This window comes from Dufourea novaeangliae, unplaced genomic scaffold (genome assembly GCF_001272555.1).
Source record: "Dufourea novaeangliae isolate 0120121106 unplaced genomic scaffold, ASM127255v1 scaffold124, whole genome shotgun sequence".
NCBI lineage: Eukaryota > Metazoa > Arthropoda > Insecta > Hymenoptera > Halictidae > Dufourea > Dufourea novaeangliae.
Window position 1 is genome coordinate 878,127 of NW_015374010.1, and position 22,211 is coordinate 900,337.

At 35.0% G+C, this 22,211-nt stretch overlaps 5 protein-coding genes across 6 annotated transcripts; 1 reads left to right on the top strand and 4 right to left on the bottom strand.

The window, feature by feature from the left end:
• Positions 1 to 507: 507 nt before the first annotated feature.
• LOC107188498 (probable citrate synthase 2, mitochondrial) lies at positions 508 to 16,520 on the bottom strand. The gene is made up of 4 exons (XM_015576800.1): positions 16,399 to 16,520; positions 3,528 to 3,683; positions 1,972 to 2,895; positions 508 to 1,869 (listed from the first exon to the last, which is right to left on the bottom strand). The coding sequence occupies exons 1-4, from the start codon at positions 16,441 to 16,443 to the stop codon at positions 1,603 to 1,605; spliced, it is 1,392 nt and encodes a 463-aa protein (XP_015432286.1). The 5' UTR covers positions 16,444 to 16,520; the 3' UTR covers positions 508 to 1,602.
• Positions 16,521 to 16,945: 425 nt separating this feature from the next.
• Positions 16,946 to 18,318, bottom strand: LOC107188318 (methylenetetrahydrofolate reductase). Its single transcript, XM_015576594.1, has 6 exons — positions 18,315 to 18,318; positions 18,110 to 18,224; positions 17,821 to 18,041; positions 17,567 to 17,727; positions 17,165 to 17,487; positions 16,946 to 17,004 (listed from the first exon to the last, which is right to left on the bottom strand). Exons 1-6 carry the CDS (start codon positions 18,316 to 18,318, stop codon positions 16,956 to 16,958), a joined length of 873 nt encoding a protein of 290 aa, XP_015432080.1. The 3' UTR covers positions 16,946 to 16,955.
• A 313-nt stretch (positions 18,319 to 18,631) lies between these two features.
• Positions 18,632 to 19,015, bottom strand: LOC107188319 (phosphatidylinositol N-acetylglucosaminyltransferase subunit P). The gene has a single exon (XM_015576595.1). The coding sequence runs from the start codon at positions 19,013 to 19,015 to the stop codon at positions 18,632 to 18,634; it is 384 nt and encodes a 127-aa protein (XP_015432081.1).
• A 53-nt stretch (positions 19,016 to 19,068) lies between these two features.
• Positions 19,069 to 19,520, bottom strand: LOC107188440. The gene is made up of 3 exons (XM_015576733.1): positions 19,476 to 19,520; positions 19,279 to 19,407; positions 19,069 to 19,195 (listed from the first exon to the last, which is right to left on the bottom strand). Exons 1-3 carry the CDS (start codon positions 19,490 to 19,492, stop codon positions 19,069 to 19,071), a joined length of 273 nt encoding a protein of 90 aa, XP_015432219.1. The 5' UTR covers positions 19,493 to 19,520.
• Positions 19,521 to 19,938: 418 nt separating this feature from the next.
• Positions 19,939 to 20,526, top strand: LOC107188441 (transcription elongation factor 1 homolog). 2 transcript variants are annotated; one of them, XM_015576734.1, is made up of 3 exons: positions 19,939 to 19,967; positions 20,026 to 20,285; positions 20,360 to 20,526. In XM_015576734.1, exons 2-3 carry the CDS (start codon positions 20,170 to 20,172, stop codon positions 20,490 to 20,492), a joined length of 249 nt encoding a protein of 82 aa, XP_015432220.1. In that variant the 5' UTR covers positions 19,939 to 19,967; positions 20,026 to 20,169; the 3' UTR covers positions 20,493 to 20,526. The 2 variants fall into 2 exon arrangements, with proteins under 2 accessions (XP_015432220.1, XP_015432221.1); XM_015576735.1 differs by having other exon boundaries at positions 19,954 to 20,285.
• Positions 20,527 to 22,211: the final 1,685 nt, after the last annotated feature.

Here is a 22,211-nt window from a genome sequence, read left to right on the forward strand (position 1 = left end):
TTCGATTGAATTAACGTAAAAATTAATGCAAATTTTTAAAATTATTGCAATATGTGTTATTCTTATCAGTCATTGTTAATCAATTTATATAAATCAAATAATCGTGAACAAGGTTGTTAACTGATATAAGGACTGAAGTTAATGTAAAATAAATTTATCAAATTTTTCTTTTGCGAGAAATAGATAATCAATTCTACATTGTAATTTTTTCAATACTCAATTTCCTATTTCCTTGTATTATTTTGGTGATTTCTGTATATTTTAGGAACACCCTATGAAATAAAAGTGTAAAAACACAAAATTATAATAAAAATTATGTACATTTCTCAATATTTATTTTATATTAAAGAATCGTGAAGTTTTTCAATTATTTTGTAATGAAATCTTTTAAATTTAAAATAAATGTTTTATGATATCGTATTTTGTTTTTTTTTTAAATAAGTATTTAAAAATTGCACTTATTTTCTAGATAAATGTATCGAATTGTGGGAAAAAGGTACTAATAAATATGATTTCTAAAGATCTATTTATTTTCACGTTCGTTATAAATAAAGTATCGCACACACTCACTCATTCTCTTAACAGTGGATCTACCACTGGTCATCGTTTTTTCTTTAATTTATGTAAATTGTAGTGACTCGATGCGATTGAGCCATGTACGTTTAGTGTACTGAAAAGAATTTAAAACCAATACGTGGTGCGCTAATACAGCAACACTGGTTACATTTTTCATTAGCTCTATGCACTTCATTTTCTATTTTACATACTCATATTTTCGTAAGAGCAGCTGCTTGCGATTTTCCTCTCCAAAAAAGTAATTTCTTACGTAATGTATCATTACTACAGTGATCGAAGTGAAGACACTTATTGTGATTCCATTACATCCTAAAAATTCCGATATTTTTCTGGCAGTGTCTGTTGAACGACAGACGGTGTCTGCAATATGTTAACTATGCACACAGCTAAGTTTTGTACCGATTATTTTAGTGGGTTCGTTTCAATTATCATTATGATGATCTGTGTACCGTTTTTCTTTTACTTCTAAAATTGTTACTATTTAAGTTAAACGTAAAGCGACAAATATATTTACAATGAACCGTGTCTACTATTAACGCGTGGTATTGTATTCTCGTAATTGATTTGAAGGTTGATACTATGTATACTGGACCAATCTATACTTTATATACGTGGTTTTATAGTGCAAAAACTTCGCCACATTTACTGCATCGCCGATAGAATGCATAATTCTCGGTGAAGGTTTATACAATATGAAAACGCCACGAAATTTCATTTTAGAATGTCTACGTTTTAACAATACATTATTACGTTAGATGATTAATTATTGTTTCTAATACCTAGCCTTGTATTGTCTCAGTAATACTCAGCAATTAAAACGACTTCGTTGAAGTCATATCAAAATGAATTCGAAATGAGCTCGAGGTTTACAAGTTTTCGTGCATCGATAACATTCGTAACCATGATTCAAAGCAGTCAGTTCCTCGTTTTGTGGAAGTTATGATGATGGTGTAACACGAACATAGAAGTTTCAATGATTCTGATTCCGTTCTCTTTCTTTTTTTCTTTTATAAATAAAGGTGTTGTCTAAGCTTTACAAGCTTTCATGAGGAGATCGGTGCTAAGAGATTTGGGCCTCTCGATGGGAAGGCCGAGGGCACGGTCCCAAACAAGAGAGGCTAAGACACCAAGAGCACGAGACACACCGAACAAGACGGTGTAGTAATTCATTTCCTTCATTCCATAGTATTGCAACAAGACACCGGAGTGAGCATCTACATTCGGCCATGGGTTCTTCACCTTGCCAGTCTCCAAGAGGACTGGAGGAACTACCTTGTATACTTGACTAACCAGCTGAAAGTACAAACATTAATATCGATCATTAAAACATCACTGAAACCAGTACAAAAAGAAACAAGATGGTATATTTTCGAATTGACTAGACATGGATTTTACCTTGAATAATTTGTCGTCTGGCAAGTGTTTCAAGGCGAACTCTCTCTGACAAGTGTACCTAGGATCGGTCTTCCTGAGCACAGCATGGCCGTACCCGGGCACAACTTGGCCGCTCTTCAGGGTGTTCCAGATGAAGTCCTTGAGTTTATCGTCGCTGGGACTGTCCCCAACTTGAGAACGGAGTTTCTCCAGCCATACCAATACTTCTTGATTCGCGAGACCATGGAGTGGTCCAGCCAGACCGTTCATACCAGCCGCGAACGACAGGTACGGATCGGACAGAGCGGAGCCAACCAAATGGGTCGTGTGCGCGGACACGTTTCCACCCTCGTGGTCGGAGTGAATCGTCAAGTACAAGCGCATCAGCTCGATGAATTGAGGGTTATCGTAGCCGAGCATGTTCGCGAAGTTCCACGACCAATCTTTGCCAGCGTCCACGGATCCCAGGCCTTTGCCTCCCTTGTAAAGATTTCTGTATATCGTGGCCGCGACTACGGGTAATTTCGCGATCAAATTCATCGAGTCTTCGTAGACCGTTTCCCAGTATTTGGTCTTGTGTACGCCGTTCGTGTACGCTTTGACGTACTCGCTCTCACTGTTCAGAAGCGTTATGGCGGCGGAGAATTGGGTCATCGGATGAAGCGATTTTGGGAAATTGTTCAAAGCTTTGACAACATGATCGGGCAGGGCGCTTCTCGACGCCCATTCTTGCGAGATCGCTTTCGCCTGGGCGTCCGTGGGAACGTCGCCGGTGATCAAAAGCCAGAACAAGCCTTCGGGTAGGGGCTCCGAGCCACCGGATGCTTTCGGCAGAAGCTTCTGACACTCGGGGATCGATTTGCCACGGAAACGGATACCTTCTTCCGGGTCCAACACCGATGGTTCCCAAACCAGACCTTTGATTCCACGCATACCACCGTACATCTGGAACGTTACACGGATTATCGTTAGAACAATGTTATCAAGAAATGTCCGTTAACCTTTTAACACACAGTGTTGAAGTTCAAAAAACTGAATCTGAATGAGCACAAGCAAAATCAAACTTGCGTATCACAAACTCCACAAGGGATCCAATAAATCATTAATTCCTATGTAAATCCTCCTGTCGGTTTTTACATACATAAGAAATTATAGTCAGAAACGACCCTGAAATAAATCTCGAATAAAAAGTATCTTTACAAAAAAGACCGTGAATTTTGTATTCCCTGCTTGGCAATAGAGGTTTTAGGTAGCAACCAAATGTCACGCCTATCGCGGTCACATGGTAGACAGGCGATGTACACCGATTCGCGGCCCCCAGACGTTTTTTATCAGCGGTGTTCCTTATCGGAGTAACAAAAAATAACCGGTTACAGTACATCTCGCGACGACAGAAAAAAAAAAAAAAGAAAAAAATCTTCCTTCCACGTGGCGGCCGATGTTAAATCAATGCCTCCCTTGTCGATCGTGTCATCGCATTCGCGAACGTCCCAATCGACTGATAATTATTTATTCGTCATCGGGCACCCGACCAGTCGTGTGTGTCGGTGTTTTACGTAACGTTCGGAGCTGCATACCATGTCCACGGTGACCTCGCCGACTTTCGTGGCTCCATGCTGTTTCCGGAAGCTCTTCACGCGTTCCTGCTCCTTCGGGATCTTATCGGCCAGTACCTTCCTCAGATCGGTGGAGGAGTCGGATAACGGTCTCAGGAACACCGTGGAAGTCAATTTCTGGAACAAGAGAAAAAGAACGTAAACGGTCAAGTGACAAATTCGAGCCTGTTCGGTGATAATGGTAATCGCTTTCGATGGAATCAATCTGAAGAAATTCAGTCTACGTCGAGCGGATTAGCGAGCGAGATAACCGTGCACGAAATTCGATTGAAATTTCACTCGGTTATAAATAAAAATTCACGCTACTTTCTATATGCGTTTGAATTTTTAGATATTGGTATCAGAAATTGTAAATTTGAATAAACTTCAGCAATATATTAACCTTAGTAGTCTTTATTTCCTTTTCAAATGGTCATTGGAACTTTCACTGCGACAGAGGATCGATTGTTTTCGTTTTTTTAATTTATGATGATTGCCCCGTTATATAATAAATTATAATACTTTACATGTATGCTTTGTGTAAGAATTAATAGTACTATTTACTCGAAGGAACAGTGGTACCAGTTTTAACGAAGAAAAATACGTAACGTTTAGATTACGTAAAAAGAACGAACGGCTCATAATGATATACTTGTACGATAGAGATCGCACGTGAAAGTTCAAGTTCCGCGCGAGACGTTCTGATCGCAACGTGGAATGGTAAAATCGATGTCGACCGATAACGACACAACATTTGGCCGAACCTAGTCGATATAAGGTTCTTAACCCTTATAGTACCTTCTAAACTTTCCGTATCGTCCAAAAATACCTTGAAAAACATGCTTGATATTTTTTAGGTATCTATTAAAATTAACATACATATTTCGCTTCAAAATGAAGATATTTTCACGTTTCTTTTTATTTTATTGTGAAACGTATGTAGTAATATATAAACTTATTTTATAAAAATAAAATGTCATTATACTTGTTTAAATTATATTAAAAATGGGAAGCCGATGTATCGGCTCAAAGTATTTTTCAGAAAACCCACAAAGCCGATATATCGACTTTAAGGTACTAAAGGGAACACCTATCTACGTACCTATCCGTCAGATTCTATTGTGCTTTCATTGCTCGGGCCACGAGAGCTTTTGCCATTCGTTTATGTAATATACAAAATTGTTTCCACGAATTACGCTACACAAAGATCGTCATGCTATTACGTAAAGCTTCGTAGTTTTAGAAAAAAAAAAAGGTCACGCAAACGTCCATACACCGGGAACGTCGATGTGACGTTTCCTTACGACAAGATCGTACGTGCGGCTTCGTTATCGGGACGAAATCAAAGATCACGCGATCTCGAACAAATCATCTTCGCTTTGGAGGTCACGAGGTCCCCCGTTGGAGTTCATTATCAAAGCGTCTGACCAGTGACGGCCTTGGGGAAAAATGGCACCGGGAAACGGTGGATCATAGAGAGAAACGAAGAAAAAAAAACTTCCCGATTGACATCATCACGCAGTCTAGTCGTTGGCCGTATCATCGAGCCTCGTGATACAGGAAGACCGTTGTGCTAGCTTCTTTCATCTAGCTAACCTCCCCCACGGAACTCCGTCACCAGACTTGACTAGTTACTCAATTCGAACTCTGCTGGTTGCTTAAGTGTTTTAATGCGTTCGAAGTATAGTTTAACAAATATTCAATACTTCGTGTTCTATTATTTATTACTAAGTATTTTGATATTTTTCTCCTAAGAAATGACGTTGTTCTGTCAAATTTAACTATTAATCGCTTCGTTATATTAATTTGTTATCAATGCGTCGATTTGAGAACGAGGGACAAATTAAGTTGGGAAAATGAGGGACGAATCAGGGTTTGTTATATAGAGTCAATGGAGTGTTATATGTATAGAGAAAATGTCAGTCTCCATCAGCTGATCACGATTATGTTATTCGGAGCTGCTCGTGCGAGAACGAGGCATTCAGACCTCGTGATTACACGTATTCTTCTACCACCGGGACTTTTTCAACGCAACAAGGTGCATAGCTAGAATAGTGTCGAAGTCTGCAAACAACGGGAATTCTACGGCCAAACTGGGAGCAAACATCGATGCACGAGTACCATGTTTCACGATTAGGAATCAGGTCGAGGCGAAATCTCGATGTGCAAATAAAGAGAACAATGGACGAGGTAGTCTTTATGGATTCTGGCGTTTTTCATCAGACCTCGATTGTTTTATGACGAAACAGTAATGGGCGGTCATTTTTCGCAACAAAGTATGCGTTTAACAGATTCCATGACCCCTCCCCCTCAGTGGTGGGAAAAGGCCTGGACAATAATCGTGTAGAACAAGCCAGACGATAATCGAGAGGAGTCTGTACCTATCAAATCTTATTACCCAACCTAACCCAAAAAGATGAGAGATTGTTCATTTTTCATTGAATAAACATGAGAATTTCAATATTGAAAATATAACGTGTTTAATCCAAAGAACCGTTGAGTCAAATCTATTATTCAAATGGCAGAATGAAACTCTTACTGTTCCTTTATGGCAAATCACTCGTTATGCAAATTCAGATAGACAAAAATCTAACAGAATTTCACTGAAATCACCGAAGAAATGAGGGAATGAAAAAAAGAAGACTGGTGCTTGGCAAGATTAAGATAACACGTATCAGCGGTTAAAATTTACGATGTGTCTCCAACCGCAAATATAATCTCACTCCTTTTTTTACATTTCTATTTCTGTTACCTGAAATATTTCGAGATGCAGGATACGTTACGTAGAATTACGAGAAATCAAGTGTAACATGTCACACTGTAGGGTGGCACGGTCTTGATCGACGTCGTTTTTACGTAAGCGTGACAGTGTATGTATTATGCTTACACCGAACTCGGAACGAGGATGTCTCTTTAACGTATACGATGTGCTCTTCAGTATAAATTGCCGTAACCTTGACCTTTCCGCTGTGTTTGTCATTCATCGGTATGTACACCTATTGAATTCACCGTGGACCGTCACCGTCGAAATTGTTCTTTCAGTGAAACTGTCCCTTTTCTGCTAATAAACCAATGAAACTGAACAGGAATGATATTATTTATTAACAGTGACATAATTCATTCAGTACGGGGGAAAAAAAATGTAACATTTCATACTTCTAAATCGAGAAATTGTGTGTTTATAAATCTTTACTTTGTTCTTCGTTTGATTTTATTTAAAATTTATTTGTAAAACATAATTTATATGATATTCTTCGGTGATAATATTTAGGGAATGCAAGAGACACTATTGATACTTTTGATGTTATAAATTGTTAAGAGGTATATTATTGACATTTTTTGTAACTTTTGTGGTCCTGTGGCCGGGTCAACGATGACCCATCGGTAAACGAACACGAACAACAATTTTATTTTTAACATGTTTCATTCTGAAACTTATTCAAAAATACTTGATGATACCACGGTATATCGGGCATAAATTTTTACTTTATGTTTCATTAATACATGCACAAGTAACGGCGAATCGAAAACACAAGAACGTCGTCCGAATATTTATGTGTGAGTAACGTTGTGTCTGGAAAACGGCCAGCGTTTCGAATAAGTGGTCGACTAAAAATAAACAGTTTCACGTGTTGTATAATTTAGCCCATCCCACATAATACACACGTGATAAGAAATTGGGAAGCAGAAATGTGTGCCCTTTGCAACACAATGACATTCAATGTTACAAAAGGTGATCTCAGGTCCGAGACACAGCTGAAATTTTGCCAATTATGTTCGTCGGTATATCTTTTGTACACAATGTAAAATCGATAATAATAGATGTATTCGAAAGTTAAACTAAATTTATATATAAATAATACGATCGAATAAATACTTGCTGTAGTTTGGCCATATATGTTGTACGGCCATAAGCCGCAGGAATTATTGGAGTGTATAATGTACAAACTGTTAAAATAATTCTTGTTGTACAAGCCATAAATTACACGGTTGTAAACGGTAAGATTTTATGGAGTATACATTGCTTCAAAGACGAGAACTGATTCAAATAACAAATAAAAAGAAGAATAATTATATCTCTGTAAATGTAAAACACAGGACATGTTTGTAATAGTCTTGTCCATCTGAATGTTAACAATGTATAACAATCTTCATTGCCTAATTTTAATCTTAACAATTTTTTAAATAACTTTCAACAATTAACTTAACAATTTTTAACAATCTTCATTACTTAGTGTCGTTTACATACGAATGTTAAATACATTAATGAGTGCAAAATAAATATTATTTTTAGACAATGATATCTATAAAAAAAATGAATCTCACATGCTCCAGTTCTGGCCGATTGAATTTCGACACAAGAATAACGTGGGAAAACCTATTACTCGTCGCGTGTCGCTGTTAACCCCAGGAATTTACCGTCCGATGTGCAGGTAACAATATACTCAGATTGTAACGCAAGAAAGATATCAAGTTATTGCCGTGACGATGTAACGAAATACTAATTGAACAGATTGACAATGACATTTATTTCCGCTACGCGTATCGCTGCCAATCGAATAGGGATTTAACCGTTTCTGATTCAATTCCTTCGCAGGCATCCAGCCCATCAAACTTAATTAGCATTCGAGGATGGTAATGTTAATTCTATCGACTCGTTTAATTCCTTTTCTCTCGTACGAGCAGCTATAACACATACGAATATCTAAAATACAATGAAATAAGAACATTGATGAATTTTAATCAAAAATCTAGTTTATTGGTACCTCAAAAATTCAAAAATTAAAGTTTTTTATCGAAAGAATATATTAAGAATGGTAAGTTAACTGGAGTGGAAAATGATGGAATGTGGAAGTAATAAGACATTAAATTTCGTTCGTGGAAGAGGATGTTTTGAGCGAACGTGACGCTAATAGATATGTATTATTATTCGGCACGTTAAAAAAAAAAACTCACTTTAAACGATCTTTAAATGCTAATTTCTTATGCATGGCGAAAAAGACTAACGCGTGAGTAAAGGTTGTGGGCAAGCTTTACGATAAAATGTAAATTTTAACGTTTTTTAACTGCGACTGTACAAAGCGTTCCATATTAGATTCGTGGGAAGTAAATGACCGTCGAAAACATACTCAGACTACGATTTTGAGAATTATTTGCATATCGTTGTAAAAATCCAAAATTTGTTATATAACCTTTCATTTTATGAAATAACCTGTATAAACTGTTTAGCAATTAATGAACAACGGCAATGACGAATTCAGGTGATGTACTTAGAAAAAATCGGTAAAACGAGACAAACGAAGAAAAAATGGCACTCAATTGCTATTTGAATGATAGTAGACGATATCGTTCTTTTTTTTCACGAATGTTAGCTTTTTTTATACTGTGCGATAATTAGTCGATTATGAACAAAGTTCAACACGCGATGTCGCTAATATAGAAGACGATCCCTGGGATCGCGTAATTAATAACTGGTGTTTTAGTAATAATTAACTTGTGTGTATTTGTTAGTTAATCACTGCGTAATTGCCATTTAAACAATGTTATACCAGAGTGTGATAAATGGATTCTTATAGTCAATAGAATCTGCAAAGAGGTCTAGAAACCTGATCGAAACGTTAATTTCCTGTACGTCCTAATATCAGAAAAGTCTATCTAATTATGTGTTAACAATCTTTTAATCTTTGTATAATTTTCTAACAATAATCGAGTAATCGCATTGTACACCTAACTCATGTAAAACTAGATCCAAAGAAAAGCTTCAAGACTAACAATTTTCGTTTTCAAAAATCTTAATTTGGAATCAAACGATCATTTCACATGCGATGTAGTTTGCGTGAGGTTCAAAATGTTTCGAGCAATTTTGTACAGTCCTTGATAAAAGTTTGAATGTAATTTCAATCGAAGTCGATGCAAGCAGCAATCTAATCGAATATTTGATTAAACCACTGCACGCCATAATGGCACGTGTAGGAAACAAAGAAGCCAAGATTTCACTGACACAGGAGTGAACGATAACGATTTATAGTACCTAACGGAGAACGTGTCTACGTAAAACATCGCGTAACGTCAGATTATCGTAATAGCGCAGACACACGGCCTATATGTATATATGTGTACCCATATATTATCCTTCGTATATGCGGACGTAATACCGCAATTTTTCATTCAATGAGTACGTACAAGTCGCTACCTTTTCCGCCGCTGATGCCAAAACGAAATCGAAATGCTGCTTAAAAAGTTCGTACGAATTGAGAGCAACAGAAAAAAAAATTGCTAATACTCGAAACACGAATCGATTTCCAATGTTCACCGATGCTTGATAACGAAGTTAATTAATCGAAATTAATTCACGAAATTTCGATCGCTAGATACGACTGGTGGCCCTCGAAAAATCTTTTCGCGATTTGAAGATAAAATTACCCTGTTGTCAGGCAATTTAAATAATCACCCACAATTTTATTTAATCAACGACAAATGTATTTCATGGTAATCTGTCCGGATTTATGGAATAAAGATAATATCTTGTAAGATATAGAACAGAAATTCGTCGAGACAGATGCAACTCAATTTTCATCCAATAAATTTATCACCAAGGTTTAATCACAGACTGTACACGAACATTTTTACGAGTTCCAAAAAAAGAGTGAAACAGTTTCATAACGTTTTGAAGGGGAATCGTTTATTCATAAGAACTGTTAATCCAGATTGTCTTGCCAATTACAATTTTGGGATGAAAGGATATTGTTCCGACACGGTGAACAGATTGCCGACCAACGTGTTTGCAATATACATATTTACACATTTGACGTCACAGAGTGGGCGTTGGTTCTGTTTGCAGTATTGATAGTGAGAGCTTAAAATCTATTAATAAATTTAATAAATGAAAATCTTCATATCGTATACATATCGCCTTGAACACCCGATATTGTATCTTTGGTAAACGTAATGGATTACATCGTATCAAGAAATAAAAATGTAAGGACTGAACTCCTGTTCTGGGTAAAATAAATTATATTGAAAATTATACACTTTAGCAATCGGGAAACACGTTTCACGGAAATTCCAGTGTGATCGTTATCCCTAATACAGGTTTCATCGTAACTTCTAGAAGAACCCATCATTCTTCTCAACATTTTTTTGTTCCGATGATAAAATACCGTCTCCTAGCCGCTGCTTTTAAAGTAAAAGGAAAATTTATGCCGCATTACGTCACCGTCATCTCTAGGAAAGCGAACACGTAAACTGAGAGTAACACTTGTGGTTTCACTTGGAAAGCTGTTTGACACGTGTAAACCACGACCAGCAAAAAGTAATTGTAATTTGTTCTGTAAGTGGTAGACATTTCAAGAATCAATGTACCAACAAACTTTCGTACTTCACATTCTTTGGACCGCGATTTGAGTATGGCACAATTATCCGGTCATCGTATAAAAATAAGTAAAAAATAAAGAAGGAAAAAATGTTTGTCGTTCGATATTCCTGAGAAATTCGAATTTAAAAATTCATCTGATACGAGTGCAGTCGTGGTTACTTATACAGTAGAAACAGCAGATGATAACCAGACACGTTAAAGGTGGTCTATGCAATTTAACAATTAAGTAAAAGTTAGTACACTTCTGAAAAACAAAGTGTGAGCTCGAAGAGGTATTCAGTAAGTGGAACTATGCCACGTATTGAATAAATTATCATTACTGTTACTTGTAATTGTTATATGGTTATAATTAATTGGTTTAATAATTTTAGATAAGTGGCCAGAGACGTACCGATAAGGGTAAAGTAAGAAGCTCTTATCGAAAAGATCGATACGAAATGAAATTAGAGTCCTGATAATACGGCAATGAGTAATACGATTAACCCAGTGCACCCGGACAATGCGGTGCCATTGATCCGTGCACCCAAAGTTCATCGATGAAATAGCGATGCGGCTGAAGAATGCGGTGACGCTTGTTCGAGGTCGGACCCAAGGTGTATTTCAAATTGTTCACGAGATTCGGACGTTTACGACGAAGTTGACGTTTTGAATAATATTTCGTGGATGTTATACAATAAATTCTCTATAATGAATGTTATAAAATATTTCGATACACTTATTATGTAATATCCTATATAACTGGCTAATACAGAATGAAAAAATCTACTACGTTCCACGTGATTGCCCCTAGAAATACTGGTTATTAAGAATGAAAAACGGCCCGCGAATATTACAGTACCATTTGGAATGCAAATAAGATTTTACTAAATCGGAATGTTCATCTACCGTATTCTTGCCGAAGGTCAGAACAATTTTAGGACTTATTTCTAATAGATAATAAGAAAAAGTTAAAGGTTGGATGACCACGTGTTTTCTGAAACTAATGAATTTCGAATAACGGGGGTTGAATAAATGATTTCAACGAATACGTATAGTTTGTCGAAAGTGATGCGTTCAGATAGAAATATTTTCGTGATTATCTGTATTTCAAGGAAATAAAGATATCTGACCCTTATTTCCTTTTCCGAGCAAAAGTAGGCTAGCACGATCGCTGCCTCGCCGCGAGAAAGCCTTCCTCCTCTCGCCCCCGGAATTAATCCACCGCAGATTGCCGACCTTCTGTTTCATTCACCGAGGAATTTCAATCTCCTAGACTTTCGAACGCATTCTGGACCGAACGATATCAACGTAATAGAGTTCTAATCGTGAAATTATATGCAGATACATTCAATTGAATAAGACCATAATATCATTCGTTGGACTTATGATTTAACGAGCTATAAGACACCCTTACAAAATCCCGTTGATGCAAAATATACGAGAAAAAATTTACATAAATCGATATTCTCAAAACAATCTTTCCTCAATGTAGCCTTTAACTATAGACAACTCGTCTCAGAGACGGGTCTTCTACTTTTTTGGAAAGTAAGCTTTGGACTGTGTTAGTCCATGAGCAGAGAAGAGTCTGCATTTTTATTTCACCATCACAACCTAGTGGAGAATTTTGGTAGCTTTAGCGTTTGAGTACCCTCAATTGACGTACTTAGATTCAGTGAGTGGCACTGAAAAATAACGTTCAGTTGGTTATTAAAAGTATTCCAAGCTAGTCATTGTCGGATTATTCATCTTCTGAGACGTTATCGTCTGTGGTTAAGGGTTAAAATAACTGTTTAAGGTCATATTAATCATATATAATATTAATACCTATTCATTTATAAAAATATTCAATTGTTCAATTTTAAAGTTATTAGCAGTTCTGTTAAGTGGTCCTGTAATTTCATTATTGGACACATTTTAATGTTCTTATCAACACATTATCATGATCTCGATGGAATCAGGGGACATTAACAGTCCCTTTGATTAATTATTGGCAGTATCATATATATCCGCACTGATAGCACTCGTTATCACTGATTGCATAACCGACCAGCTTGTGAAGGGCACTACCAGACGGAAAACACCCGCGAGCTACAATTATCTAATTGATTTCGCGCCATATAATCGTCAAATGGCGCTAAAATGATCCAACAGGGTGACACGCGCGAACCAACCTTTATTAACAGCTCTGTCGTGTCTTGCCGACGATTGGAAGTTAAAGTGAACTTGTACTTGAGCTGAAAGTTACCGAACAACTAGACCCATAATTGTATGCAAAATTCTACAGGTTCGTCCAAAACATTCGCTTCGAATGACTTTTACACGGAAATATTGAAATACTTCGAAGTAGAATATGACAGAAGAAAAAAATTTTGTAAAATTACAAACATGCAAATTTACAGAATATGTTTTATATAATCAATTTCACACAGCCGATTTTACGATCTGAATATTATGTAACGAACGTTGCACGATTGATTTTATGATTATCTTTCCCCTAATGTATTCACAAACATCGAGGTGAAGTGACGTTATCTCTGTTTGAACTACTAAAATTGAAATTCTGGCCGATCTATAATACGGTTTCTACGCAATTTTTGTGATATGTTTAATCGACAAACCGAAGAACAATACTTCGGCTAAATGCATCGAAGGAACGTTCATAAGAAAGATAAAAACGAATATAAAAATAAAACGCTCGTTTATCGCGAGTGTGTTGACGGTGTAATGAAAAAAAGAGGAAACGACGTTTCTTCGTGACAAAGGTATCGGGTATAGCATTCCCGTTAATTTCTGTAATTATTTATAGGAAGTTTATTAATAGACCGGTTTCGATCGACAGACGATCGAAAAACTGGATACACGATATGTGCCTATGATCGAACACACCGACAGCTGCGATTGGGAGCAGTGAATGTTACTAATACATGATTCTGTCCTACGATGAAAAAAACAAAAAGACATACGCTTCTGAGCGTGTTACGCGATCCCGAAGGTCACGTTCGTATATCTACGATATTAGGTAATAGGCGAGCCATCTATAAGTTGGGCTAAAATTATTCGAATCTGCCAAAAATCAGACCCAATAGACTTTGTACTGTTCACGTCAACTGGTATTAAGGAATTCGAAGTGTAAAACTAAATTAACAGTGAATTAATAGATAAATTAATAGCTTGGGTCATCGGTGACCCATACGGTACTTGTGAAATATTAAATTATGATACATGTACACCATACTTTGTAATACAATCACCGAATAAAATGAACGATACATATTGGTTTAATTAATAATAGCTGATATCTAATCACCTTTGTTAAAAATATAGAATATAAAAATAATTTTATGGACACTTAGATTACATTCCTCAGCAATATATGTATTGATTGTAAGCTATCTGATTATGCAAATACATTTTTTACCCAGTATTTGCACTTTACTGTATAATGTAATACAAGATGTTAATTATCATTTCTTTATAAGAAATACATGAATAACACATGTATTAAAAAAATAAACATTTTTATTTCATTTTATATGTAGAAGGTATATAGTATAAGTATATGTACAATATATTATACATATACTATATTGCATTTATGTACATATTTTACAGAAATATATATTATACTTTTTATGAAAATTAAGTGCATATACATACACTGTTATATATGCACAATCATATACATATAGTACAAATATTATTCTACATATATGTATTAGGTCTACCGGAAAGTTCTGTTCGATCATGTCATGACAAGTTTCAACACGTATGAATGTGTTCGTTTGAAACATATATGGCTGTCTCTTTTTACCATTGCATAGGATGATTCTCTCGCTGCGCAAATCAAATCATTATATTGTTCAGTAAATATTAATAAATGTGTTACTTTCTTTCAATTCAAAAACAGACAGAACTTTCCGGTAGACCTAATATATAACTATAAAATATATTTATACAAACGTATGTTAATTGAAGTATTTGCATAAATTTTATATGTTCAGTCAAGAAATTAATACCATGAAAACCATGTATCATTCATTTTATACAAGCAGAAAAGAATTGGTTCAATTACGATTTCGAATTGACACGATCGGTAAGCAGGTGTCTGCCAAGCACAGGTCACGACCAATGTGGATCAAGAGGGCGGAACAGATTTTGACCTCGAATTCGTTCTAAAATTATCATCCCTTACGAAATTGTAATGCAGTGCACTCTTCAATGGGCATCTTGGCCACCGGAGGAGGCACTCTAAACTATTTCGCGCACGGTGTTTTCCTGTGACCTACAAACGTGTGTGTCGTGGCCTTATAATTCAGCGCGGGACCATTTTGGTTAACGATTGGCCACGTAAACGCGACGTTCTGTGTTCTAAGAATTCGCGGTAACAGAAATCGACTGACAGCTCTCACGATTCGGTTGGACTGGCTACCCCTTTATTTTTAGTGACGATGAATGGAAGCCAACATTTGGCGAACCTTCTCCCTGTCAAATTCAAGAAATTCTACTTCTCGGCGAAGACAAGACTATTATTCCCGTCTGTCCTGCATCTTTCAATACGATTTACCGATTTGGAGCATACGTTTCTGGTACGAATTACATTTTGCGCCCTAACTGATCACTATCACCTGCGAATGTCCAAAAACCAATGCACAAAAAAAAAACCGTCTGAAACTCTATTTTCCGCCGTGTCCTCCTGTCAACCTAAAGTCGTTTATCATAATTGTTAAACGATTATTTCCAACGTATAATTTGCGATGGATGATAATGATTATATATCTTGCAAAAATTTATTACGTAACTACTATTAGGCTCTAAGATTAATACTACGGTATATCGAGCAGGTAAATCTTGTACCACTTGATACGATTTTACGTAAATTTTTCAGGAATCAGACAGATACGTGGTCGTTCTTCTATTCTTGACATACTTTACGTCACTGTTGAATCGAACGAATCAATTCTATACGGTGTTCACATATTAAGACAGTTTGCCCCGAAATAATATGCATTGTTGGAGCTTCGCGAAGGTGCTCCTGGACCCACGCTCGATACGTCAGGAAACCTTCGAGTGACAACGAAACGACCTTTTTATCTGATTGAAGCGAATTTGGCTCCCTGATATTCCGTAGTATGATTGATGTGCATGGTATAGAAGAATTTGTTTGAATCTTCACTTTACAGAATAAGTCAGAATATAGAATAAGTTACTAGGCCATCGGTCGATAAACGCCTACTCTGTATCTAGAATTGCGGTGTCTTGACTCTTTGCAGTGTGCAAAGTTCTACCACTGCGAAATCAAATGACGTGAAGTATGTATTTCTGAATGATTAGAACACTAAACTTGAACCGGTGAATTCACGAAAATTACGGGTACACGTCAAACATCTGCTCATCGTTCGAATTTCGCACCGGAACAACGTGTACTGTTTTAAGAATGATTCAAACATCGTATTGCGTTCCAAGATCGATCTGTTTTCAGTGGATTCGTATATCACATACCTGAAATTCCAAACACCGTTTTGCACTGAAACGAAAGAGTGCCATTGTTCTGTGTATCCTGACCTACGGTCCTTCTTCTTTCTTGTTACCGTCAAACCAACTATCCAACTGACCACGCGGAGCTCTGGCGCCCAACTCAACTAACTCCTCCGTTAGTTCGTCAGACATACGCCGACAGCGCATGCGCATACTGACAAAATCCTCGAAGGATCATCTGTATCTAACAGTCTGCCATGTTATGATTACGAAAAGTCCAAAACAGTCTAAAAGATATTATTCTTCCGGTATTTTAGTCAGTGAATAGTTCAATAAAGCAAAGACGACATTTACTTGTGTTATTGTAATTGAACTTCAAATGTATAAAAAAAATTTAGTGTACAGTATAGGGAATTTTAACGATTGGTAATTAGTTTTTAATTCAGCGGGTAATACAATTTCGTTATATGTAATCATGTTTATTACAATGTATTTTATTGTCTAAAACTTGAATACATTGTACAATCTTTTTTACAACAAATCTTTTTTGTATTCTTTGAACTTCTCCCATCCTTGTATAATCATTTGAAAATATCTAATTTCCTGCATATTTCTGATGATAATGATGTTCTGCAATTTATTAAAACATTAATACATATATTGTATATTATATTAATAAACTTTGAATTTCTACAAGATTCGGTTTGGTTTGAGTCATCTATAAAGTCAAATGTCAAACAAAAATTAAATTTTTTTTTACTTGAAATTTATTAACGAATCAGAAACTTACCTGTTCAATGTGAACAAATGAAAACCACAAGTAGTTCCGCTCGAAATGACATCTTTAATGATACTTATAGCTAATTCTACTCCATAATTGCGGATTTTATCATCGTCGTACTGTATGGATTGTAAAACATTTAAAATATTCTCTGGTACTTTAAAATTGCAAATCTTCGCCATTTTTTCGAGACACGTGTAATTAGAAATTGGTAAAATACCAGGAATAATCGGAACATTGATTCCAATTGCTTTGCAATCGTTCACGAATTTAATAAAAACATCAGCATTAAAAATGATTTGTGTTATTATAAAGTCAGCACCCGCATTAACCTTTAAATAACGTTAACATTAAGATATGCCATTATTGTATGTATGTAAATTCCAAGTAAAATTGTATTAAAATAACTACTTTCTGTTTCAAATATAGCAAGTCTAATGCTTTGGAGGGTGATTCTGCATGCATTTCTGGATATCCAGCAACACCTATGCAAAATATATCGTCAAATTCATTTCTTATAAAACGCACTAAATCTGCAGCGTATAGAAAATCGCTATTCGCAACTTTAGAGTCTGAAATTAAATTTTTATTGGATTAAAAATTGGAAAATTTAAAAAACATCCATTTTGCTGCAAAAGATTATGCATGAATATTTATACAAGTACCTCCTCTCAACACAAAAATATTGGTTACGCCAAGGTCTAAAGCTCTGTTTAGAATAAATAATATATCGGCACGTCTTAAACCGGTAGCAATTAGATGGACAATTATATTGCTTGGAATTTGATCAAGTAACTCTAAAGATAGAAAATTGTTTGTCATATTTTTCATGTGACATGTCAACGTGTAAAAAAGAGGATGATATTGATCCATTTCACTAAAAAAGCTTTTAATCAGGAATTAACAGACGTATAAATATGTTCATGTTGTATATACAGTGTGTAATATACGAACCTTTGATAAAAGTCATTATTTTTTACTGGTGAAATCTCGAAACTGCAGAATGTATTTTTTCTTTCAAATGTGGATTTCAATACCTTTTTTAAGTTAACGATTTCATGTCCAGTGTCTTAAACCGAAAATAATTCATAACCTTACTGTACTTATTATCACCAACTGCATCTTTGGATATTTTATTTTCCAAAACGAATCTACCTACTCATTGCTTGCCCGTAAAAGTCACTCTTAACGATTGGATAGTTTTTCCTTCTTCTCTGAGCTACACAAAATGGATTTTGATAATATCAGATTATGCAATACATGAGATTCATAACTGGTTCAGTACGACAGTACAATCTTTCAAATAACTTCACAAAAAAGTAATATTACATACATATATTATGTATGATTTAGAAAAGATTGATATGAATTTTTTTATTTACAATACATTTTTTGTACAGGAAATATTTACTAGATTGTTATATTATTGTACTTGAATTAAAAATTGCTATACTATTTCAGTTTTTCATAGAATTTTTATTTCTTTCTTGGCAAGTATAATTTTCTGGAAACTTCTGTTATTGGAATATCGAACACAGGAGGTATTCCACCTGGAACTGTTTCCTTTTTCTGATGTGAATATTTGTCTCTAATGCTTCTAATATCATCTATTTCTGGTGTCATTGATAAATTTATAGCTGGATAAATGATAAATGCAAAAGTTGCAAGGGCAGTTAAACCCCAAATAGGAATTGCTATTGCCCAATACTTAGAGGGCCAATATGTTAATCCTAAGTTATGTAAAATGTAATCTGGCACTATAGCCCAGACCAAATACAAAAAAAAGAGCATATTCGATCCTATGTATAAAGCATATCCATACACAGATCTTGGTCCATATGGAGCTGGAGTATGCTCCATTTTACATAATATTATTTAAAATAATGTAAAACAATAGGCAATGGAATATTTATTTAATAATAATTAAAAGTAGATGCAGGAGGACCAAATTTTTGAATAGTTTCTGTTACCAAAATTATACTATCAAAAAATGCTGTCAATGCCACTCGAACTTTCCTTGCTTCTGTCCCAGTAATTACTCTATAAAATGTAATGCACATTAGTGTCACAAATAGATAATTGTAGTTAAATATTAAAACTTAGTATGAATGATCGAAACTTACACCTGCAATAAATTATTATCTAGTGTAAGTTCTTTTGAAACACTGCCTTTTGAAGGTTCCTTGTCAACTCTAAGTACTTGATAAACAATTTCCGCTTCCCTTGCCGAAGGGAAAGGTATAGACAAATTTCTATTAAAAATTAAGGTTATTTGTGTAATATTTTTAAGAAGTATACAGTTACTTTTTTAAAAGGATACAAATTTAAAGTATTCATTGCATCCCAATAATAACGATAACAAACACTGGTTTGGCAATGATAAAATATTTTCTATACTACGTTTTGAAAAACCATTTTTTAACAATGCATGAATGTTAAACTGTCGCACGTGTCTTTTGATTGCATTTACATAACCAAAACCTATATAAATGTATATATACACTATGTTTTCTGCTGATGAATCAACCTGAAATGAATTGAGTCTATTATATGAAAATATAAGTAAAAAAGACGAAACCAAATATGGAAAAATTTTATTCGACTTATTTTTGTACGAAAATTGTACCATTAGTTACAAGATACCGTTTATAATAATACAGTTATTTAATAGGTAGTACTCGTTTATCGACCATGAATAAAATGATGCATATAATTCAATAGTTTGAGTACTTTTCGAAAACGAATAATAGTAATTTTCAAATTACTTTTCAGTACTGTAAGTGCAAGAACGTGATGCTTGGGTGTCGTATATGTATGTAAGCTGATGTGAGCGATGTGAGCTATTTAATAATTTTTTATGAACTTTACAGTGTTTTACCACTTCTGCTGATTTCACGCGTTAATTCACAACACAAATAGTACCGAAGCTTGTTGGCACTTGTTGGTACAGCTTTTATATTTCGAATGACAATTGTTTGCATAAAACACTCGTAATTTTATATACTTAAGGCGTAATGGGACGAAGAAAAAGTAAGCGAAAGCCACCGAGTAAAAAAAAAGCTATTCAACCCTTAGATACGCAATTTAATTGCCCATTTTGCAACCACGAAAAATCATGTGAGGTTAAGATGTGCGTATACTATGTTTATTACAGACTACTGTTACTTATCGTTCGTATTTTACTGTTTTGTTTTTTATTTTCAGGGATAAACCAAGAAATACAGCAAGAATTACTTGTAGAGTTTGTTTAGAAGATTTTCAAACTACAATAAACTTGCTATCGGAACCTCTAGATGTATATAATGATTGGATTGATGCATGTGAGACTGCAAATTGAACATTTGTTATCACTGTGTATCATAAGTACAAAGCTGACAGCTTTATTCATTTTTTTCATTCAAATGTCAGTTCAAACCTATGTGCAATGCAAAGCAACAATTCTATGTCATTTATATTTCTATACTTTTTATAGTTTAGACTGATAGAATCCTACACATTTCCTATTATACTACACTAGGTACTAAATTGTACTAATTTTAGTCATCTGATATTCATATATATGTCATATATATATATCATATTTACTTAGTAGGTATATAAATATATACTTTCAAAAGTCATAAGAAACGTGATGAAATTACTATAATCTGCATAATATTTATGAAAACAACAAATACATGTAATGTTTTGTACTGTATGTTTTGTTAGAGTAATTTTTATGTCATAAAACAGAGACATAAATAATAATATAATTTCTAATATAAAATAATATGATGTAAATACTGTGTATACTTACATGAACACCTTTATGATTATGAATTATATAACAAAACATAATTTCATCAAGATTAAATAAAATCTGAAATACATATACATATTGATTTTTTAAACTAAGTATTCTTTGAAAATACAATGACCTGTTGCCGAAAATCTTTTATATCACTATATGAACATATGGAAGATTACAAAATACATTGTTTATATTAATCTGCAAAACAGTATAAATTCAAATTTATCTAATTTTATTTTCAACCTTTACAAAGTATTTGAAATATTTTCATCTTATTCTTTGAATCATTCTAATATATCAATTATATTATTAGTATTAAATCTTTATTATTCTTGAAATATTATTTTCTTTAAATTTACGATTTCACTATTTAAAATAGTATTTTAGATATTTCAATTTCAAAAGGTACTCAAATTTTGACATTATTTGAATATTTAATTTACCTAAATTTGAATAGAACCATGTTTCTATCTTTAATAATCTGTAAGTAAAATGTTCTTTCCGAATACGATGTTAGAAAATCGATGGAAAATAAACCGGTACTTTATATCCAGGATAATGAATCAGATTCAGAAATAGAATAAATTACGTACTATTTAAAATTTGAAAGGCTTATTTTACCCAATTCTGGGTGTCGTTCCCTCGCGAACACTCGGCGGATGTGTTTTATAGCGCAGCCAAGATGGCGTTCCACCGAGTGGGATATACTTGTTAGAAAAAGTGCGTGAAAAAAAATGCCGCGGAAAGCTTGAGAGCGACGCGTGCGAGCTTAAGTGGAATTTTGGTGGTAAAGTGGATCTTCCGTAACCTCGCCATGCGGCTTAAATGAAAAAGAATCGGACGCCGTGGTCGAAATAATGCGTGCATTAACCCGAGTGACAAGGCTCGTTCGCTGATCATTGGACATTGCGGAGAACCGTGATCGTCGAGCGGCGAACGACGCTATGGCGTCTATCAAACGTGTGTATGTGTGTGTCATTATTTTTAATCCGTAATTAACGGCTAATTGAGCGATCGTAAATGCGGACCATCGATAGAATTTGACGTGTGCAAGATACATGACGACGCCGGTTACAAAACGACGCGACTTCCTGGTGTTAATTGTTGAGCCGGATCGGCTCGTCCGAAAACAAACATTCTGGGCTGCTTTCGTTCTCCCTGTTTGACAGCTCCTACCTTAAATAACCAGGAACATTATGAATACCTCAACGCGATTCCTTCGGTTACGTTGTCACGAGTTAAGCTGTGCATTTACGGTACCTTCCC

Excerpts from the sequence above, each read along its gene's own strand:
- LOC107188319 (XM_015576595.1), bottom strand. The coding sequence starts at position 19,015 with ATGGAGCATACTCCAGCTCCATATGGACCAAGATCTGTGTATGGATAT.
- LOC107188441 (XM_015576734.1), top strand. The coding sequence starts at position 20,170 with ATGGGACGAAGAAAAAGTAAGCGAAAGCCACCGAGTAAAAAAAAAGCT. Across the intron at positions 20,286-20,359 it reads AAATCATGTGAGGTTAAGAT|GGATAAACCAAGAAATACAG; the intron begins GTGCGTATACTA and ends TTTTATTTTCAG.
- LOC107188440 (XM_015576733.1), bottom strand. Across the intron at positions 19,196-19,278 it reads GATAATAATTTATTGCAGGT|AGTAATTACTGGGACAGAAG; the intron begins GTAAGTTTCGAT and ends TACATTTTATAG.
- LOC107188318 (XM_015576594.1), bottom strand. Across the intron at positions 18,042-18,109 it reads AATAATGACTTTTATCAAAG|CTTTTTTAGTGAAATGGATC; the intron begins GTTCGTATATTA and ends CCTGATTAAAAG. Across the intron at positions 17,728-17,820 it reads TATTTTTGTGTTGAGAGGAG|ACTCTAAAGTTGCGAATAGC; the intron begins GTACTTGTATAA and ends ATTTAATTTCAG.
- LOC107188498 (XM_015576800.1), bottom strand. The coding sequence starts at position 16,443 with ATGGCACTCTTTCGTTTCAGTGCAAAACGGTGTTTGGAATTTCAG. Across the intron at positions 3,684-16,398 it reads AACGGTGTTTGGAATTTCAG|AAATTGACTTCCACGGTGTT; the intron begins GTATGTGATATA and ends CTCTTGTTCCAG. Across the intron at positions 1,870-1,971 it reads CAGACGACAAATTATTCAAG|CTGGTTAGTCAAGTATACAA; the intron begins GTAAAATCCATG and ends TTGTACTTTCAG.